This window comes from Grammomys surdaster, unplaced genomic scaffold, assembly GCF_004785775.1.
Source record: "Grammomys surdaster isolate TR1022 unplaced genomic scaffold, NIH_TR_1.0 316, whole genome shotgun sequence".
NCBI classification, from domain to species: Eukaryota; Metazoa; Chordata; class Mammalia; order Rodentia; family Muridae; genus Grammomys; species Grammomys surdaster.
In genome coordinates this window covers 402,280-408,069 of record NW_021604735.1, presented here as the reverse complement: position 1 = coordinate 408,069, position 5,790 = coordinate 402,280, and the positions used below count along the sequence as shown (strand labels likewise).

Here is a 5,790-nt window from a genome sequence, read left to right as displayed (position 1 = left end):
AAAGTTTTATTTTATTTTATTTTATTTTATTTTATTTTATTTTATTTTATTTTATTTTATTTCGATAATGTCATGCAATGCAGTGATGCAGAGTGGCCTCAGACACATTATGCAGCCAACAATGCCCTTGGATTCCTTTCCTGATCCTCCTGTCTCAACTCTCCCATGCTGGAATTGCAAGTGTGCACGGCTATATTGGGCTTTACCTGGTGCTAAGGAATCAAACCCAGGGCCTCATGCATGATAGACAAGCACCTACCAACTGAGCTGATATCCAGCCCTATACTTTTTTGGGCTTTGTACTCTGGAGATACAAATCCCTGGAGGCCAGGGACTACTCAGGAGTCCCCAGTTTTTCTCTTCAGAGTTCAACTGAAAACTGAGAAAGTCTACTACTACTTCCTAGAAGAGGAAGGACTTACCATCTATCAATAGTTCACTCTTTATATCTCCAGTAAAACATGTATCCCATGAGCCCTCTCTGGCAGCCATATCGAGCTAGAACCCAGAAGCTACCTCTGGGGTCAGGCTAAGGAGGATAGGTCACAGTTGCTGGACAGTGAGGTCACAAAAAGGTTTATGTGCCCCAGACTCCATGGGGGTGGGGCCTAGATGATAGAGGGGCCCTAGAGGCCCCCCAAGCCTAGACTGGGGACATGGTGTGGGAAAGGCAGCGGGGACGGGGTCCTGGGGCCTGGGCAGCCAAGGGGCCTGGAAAGATGAGGGCAGGAGCAGGGAGGGGCCAGTCAGGATGGTGAGGAGAAGCCGGAGACAGAAGCTGAAAAAATTGACCAGGCTGTGCAGACAGGAGGAGGGGCTCAGGGTGAGGGGGTGGCAAGGGAAGGCCAGGGAGTTGATGAGCAGCAAGAAATCCAGGGACAGGCTCAGGAATAAGGCAGACAAGGGAGGGATGAAGGCCTGAGGTCCTGGAGAGAGACGGGAGGGCTGGATTTGCTAGCATAGAGTTGGAATTCGATGAACCCTAAGGCAAGAGTTTTTTTAAAAAAAAAAACCAACCTAGTTTGAACAGCAGAGAAAAAAGAAATAGGTGTGACCCCCCCACAGAACCCCTTTGTCCCCTTTCTCCTCTGGCAGGTGAAGCGCAGCTGCCCTTCTTGTGGCCTGGAGGCTGGGGGTGAAAAGAAGGAAAGAGGGAACCCTATTTCTGTTCAGTTGTTCCCCCCAGAGCTGGTGAGCCTTTAGGGTTTAGGGAAGGATGGTGACTGCAGGGCTGAGGGGCCTCCTGTGACTCCCCCTCCTCCCTCCTGCTCCTCCACAGGTGGAACACATCGTCTCCTTCCTCCCTGTCAAAGACGTGGTCGCCCTAGGCCAGACCTGCCACTACTTCCATGAAGTGTGTGACGCCGAGGGCGTGTGGAGGCACATCTGTCGAAGGCTCAGCCCACGCATCCGTGACCAGGGTTCTGGGGCCCGGCCCTGGAAGAGAGCTGCCATTCTTAACTGTACACTTCCCCTTAGTAACTCCTTCCTCTCCCTGCCTCAGCCCTTCCTTATTTTAGGAACTTGCTTCTCTATCAAGTTGTCTGATGATCTTTGCACCCCCTGGCAACCTTGTTAATCTTGAACATACCCCACGAGGTACTTCCTCCAAAGTTCTCAGGCCCCTCTGACAGACAGCCCATTCACAGTTCAATCACTATTTTAGCCATGTCTCCCTGCATGCAGCAACTCTTCCAGGTCTAACCCTAGAGACAGCCCTATTTCCCAGACATGGAGTTTCTTCTTTTAAATCAGAGTTAACTCTCTCTCTGTGTCTGTGTGTGTGCGCGCGCGTGTGTACACTGGTACATCAGCTAGTTCGGTCACATGTGGAGGCCAGAAGTTGACTCTGGTTGTCTTCCTCTCTCTGTCCCTCTCTACCTTATATATTTGTAAGTATTTACCTTTATTTTATGTCTACGGGTGTTTGGCCTGCATATATATCTGTGGACCACATGCATGCAGTGCCAAGCAGGCCAGAAGAGGGCATCAGATCATCTGGACCTGGAATTACAGATGGTTCTGAATTGCCACTAGGGAGCTGGGAACCAAACCAGGTCCTCTGGAAGAGTGGCCAGTGTTCTTAACCTCTGTGCCATCTCTCCAGCCTGCTACCTTCTGTTCCACTGAACCAGGAGCTTGCTGTTTTGGCTAGACAGATAGCCAGCAAGCCCGAGGGAGCCTTCTGTCTCTGCTCCCCACCATTCCAGCAGTGCATGCTGGGTTATACAGGCTCCACAGCAGCTTCTGTGGGTGCTGGGGCTCGGGACCCAGGTCTTCATGCATGCATAACATATAACTACACACATGCATGCATAACATATAACTACGCACTCAGCCATCTCCCCGGACTTTTTGGCACTATTACAGTTGAAATGAAGGAATAACCTTTTTTTTTTTTCATGTTTGCGTGTGTGTGGTGTATTCATGTTTGCATGTGTTCAGACACTTGCACACTGGGAAGTGTGTGTAGTTGCCAAGGTTGGTATCAGGAATCATCTTCAGTCACCTTCCACTCTCTATTCAGTGAAGCAGAAACTCCCAGTCAGACCCAGCACTAGTCTCACTGACGAGCTTGCACTGAGGATCTGTATCTTCCAAGGCTAGAATTGCAGACAGGCCAAGAAACCCATCCAGGCTTCCCCTCTCTCAAGTCTGGGCCTCATCCTTGCAAGGCAAGAACCTAACCACCAAGCCATCTCCCCAGCCAGAGACGAAATACTTTGTTGTGGTGGTGGCTGTCCTATTTATTACATGATCAGTAGCAGTACCAACTCCCAGTGTCTCTGAGGGACAACATCACCACAGCTTGAGAACAATGACCCAAATACTCCACTTCAGAAAGACCGTACCTAATCACTTCTTCCCTATCCCCACCCTCCCAGCAGACACACAGAGTTTAGAGAAAGCTGACCGGAAAGCCAGAGATGAGCGAAGATGGCCGGATTGTCTTGGCTTTCCCTATCTCTCTTCTTTTTACTTCTTTTCTGGTTATTCTTATGCTTCCTTGATATCTCCCTTACAAGGTTGAACTAAAGACATGCTTACTGTGAAGGACAGGTGTAGCCCTGGGATGAAGTGGGGGCAGATGAAGGGTATAAACCCAAGTTTTCTGTGTGACCCCAGGAAGGGGTCTGGTCCCTAAGTCTAGGGATGGAAAAGTAAAATCTCAATACCAGGGCATCTGGAAAACAAAATCTAGCTTGCCCAAGCTTTGACTCTCAACACTCCTATCCCCTCAACCCTGAAACCATCCTCTCCTGTTCTCCAGATACAAAGGGCCTGTATTTCCAGGCCTTCGGAGGACGCCGCCGATGTCTCAGCAAGAGTGTGGCCCCCATGCTAGCCCATGGCTACCGCCGCTTCTTACCCACGAAGGACCACGTGTTCATTCTTGACTATGTGGGGACCCTCTTCTTCCTCAAAAACGCTCTGGTCTCGTCCACCCTTGGCCAGATCCAGTGGAAGCGTGCCTGCCGCTACGTGGTGTTGTGTCGAGGCGCCAAGGATGTGAGTAGAGGAGTTCTGGCCTCAGAATTCCCCTCTTCTAAGGAAACTCACCAGTCCTGAGTCTTTCCCTCTCAGAGGAAACCTGAAAGCAAACCATTTATCTATCATTTTCTTGGGGTTTTTTTGTTTGTTTGTTTTTTGTTTGTTGTACTGGGAATTGAACTCAACATGTCATACACAGTAGGCAAACATTCTTCCACTGAGTCAGATCACTACTCTTAAGTAATCTCCCATTTCTTAACCTTGGACCCAAGCATTTCATATCTCATCCCATGATCCACTTGCTCTAGCCTCTTCCCACCCAGAGCCTTAGATCCCCAGACAGCATCATCTTGTTCCACAGTTTGCATCCGACCCAAGATGTGACACAGTTTACCGGAAGTACCTCTATGTTTTGGCTACTCGGGAACAGCCAGCAGTGGTGGGCACCACTGGTAGCCGGGCCTGCGACTGTGTGGAGGTCTATCTGCAGTCCAGCGGACAGCGGGTCTTCAAGATGACATTCCACCACTCCATGAGTTTCAAGCAGATCGTTCTGGTTGGCCAGGAGACCCAGCGGGCCCTGCTACTCCTCACAGGTGTGACACAGTGGTTTGCAAATGTCTAGCAAATTCTTCAGGAGCTGCTCAAGAGGGGAGAGAAAGAAAGGGGTCTGCCAGAGAGCATTCTACCTGCTGCCTGCTCCGGCTCTCCACCCCAAAAGTTCTAGAATTCGCATAGAATTCAGATAAATTCTCAGGCTGGGGCTATAGATCAATCTACATGAAGCACCATATAATGTGGACATGCTGATACATGACTGTACTCCCAGCACTGGGGAAGTGGAGGTAGGGGAGTGTGGTGTTCAGGCTTGTTCTTAAGCTACATAGAGATTTTGAAGACAGTCTACATAGACCTTGTTTCAGAAATAAAACAGGAGAGTGGAGTAGATGGAACAGTGGGTAAAAGACTCAGGATACAAGCATTAGATGAGCGTGGATTCCCAGAACCAGCGTAAAGGTCAGCACTGGTGGTAGTGCAAGTCTGTAATCTTATTATGGAGAGAGGCAAGATGGAGACAGGAGAATCCCCGAGCCCTCCGGTTAGCTAGTCTGCATACATAGCAGCAGGGATGAGACTGTATGCAGACAGGGTAAAAGGTAAGGCCCAACATCAGAGGCTGTCCCCTGACTTCCGCGCATGCACTGTGGCTTGTGTGTCCGTGCTATTACACTGCTTTGTTACATAGTTTGGAAAACACTGTTCTAATTAATATCCGATTTTAACAGTCCAATCTCCTCCTAACCTTCATGCGAGGCACTTCACTTTAGACCCCAAATTGCCCATTTTCCCAGAGACTGAGATCCTGTGGGCTTCCGGATGCCAGGCGGGAACCTAAATACCCAGGCTTCGTCCTTTAAAGTCTGCAACAGCTAATCACTGGGTCTGCTCCGCATCTTCTCCCATGCTGACATGCCTCCTGCTTCATTTTCAGGGTTGAAGTCTGGGGGCTGGAAGCCATCCTGTCTCTTTTTTCCCTTCCCTTTTCTATTTGTTCTTTCTTCTTATTTCATTTCTGTTGTTGAGACAGAGTCTCATTAAGTAGTTCAGTCCTGGCTGGTCTAGAACTTACTATGTAGATCATATTGTCCTTGAGCTCACAGAGGTCTGCCTGTCTTTGCCTTCCAAGTACTGAAATTAAAAGCATGTGTCACCATACTGTATCCCTTCCTGCCACTGTGTGTGTGTGTGTGTGTGTGTGTGTGTGTGTGTGTGTGTGTAGGCATGCATATGTCATGCACATGCGGAGATCAGAGGACAACATTCAGGACTCATGTCCTGTTCCCACCATGGGTCTCAGCAGTTGAACTCACTTGTCACAAGTGCTTTTACCCATGTGATCGTCTCATTGGCCCTCCATCCTTTCCCTTGCCACTCTACTCTAGGGATGGCAGCGTTTCTGTTGAGTGTACCATGGTATGCCGGTCTGGCTACTGATGAATCCCTTCCTCCATGTAATCATATGCCTCCCTTCATATCCCCAGAGGAAGGAAAGATCTACTCCTTGGTTGTGAATGAGACCCAGCTGGACCAACCACGCTCCTACACAGTGCAGCTGGCCCTCAGGAAGGTGTCTCGATGCCTGCCTCACCTGCGTGTGACCTGCATGGCTTCTAACCAGAGCAGCACCCTCTATATCACGGGTAAGAAGCACCTCCCAGGGGTGGGGAAATGACTCCATGGGGAAAAGTACTTGTTGTACAAGGTTGAGGATAAGTTCAAGCCCCCAGAACACACACA

At 49.5% G+C, this 5,790-nt stretch overlaps 1 protein-coding gene across 2 annotated transcripts in view; it reads left to right on the top strand.

Annotated features, from left to right (window-relative positions):
* Fbxo24 (F-box protein 24) overlaps positions 1-5,790 on the top strand; it is a 15,198-nt gene that overhangs the window by 3,281 nt on the left and 6,127 nt on the right. The window contains exons 1-6 of one of the 2 annotated variants that reach the window (XM_028777860.1): positions 589-823; positions 1,096-1,191; positions 1,280-1,463; positions 3,272-3,510; positions 3,854-4,088; positions 5,535-5,693. In XM_028777860.1, the coding sequence (XP_028633693.1) occupies positions 752-823; positions 1,096-1,191; positions 1,280-1,463; positions 3,272-3,510; positions 3,854-4,088; positions 5,535-5,693 (985 nt within the window). In that variant the 5' untranslated portion in view covers positions 589-751. Of the gene's footprint in view, positions 1-588; positions 824-1,095; positions 1,192-1,279; positions 1,464-3,271; positions 3,511-3,853; positions 4,089-5,534; positions 5,694-5,790 lie in introns of those variants that run through there. The other variant, XM_028777862.1, reaches the window with a different exon arrangement.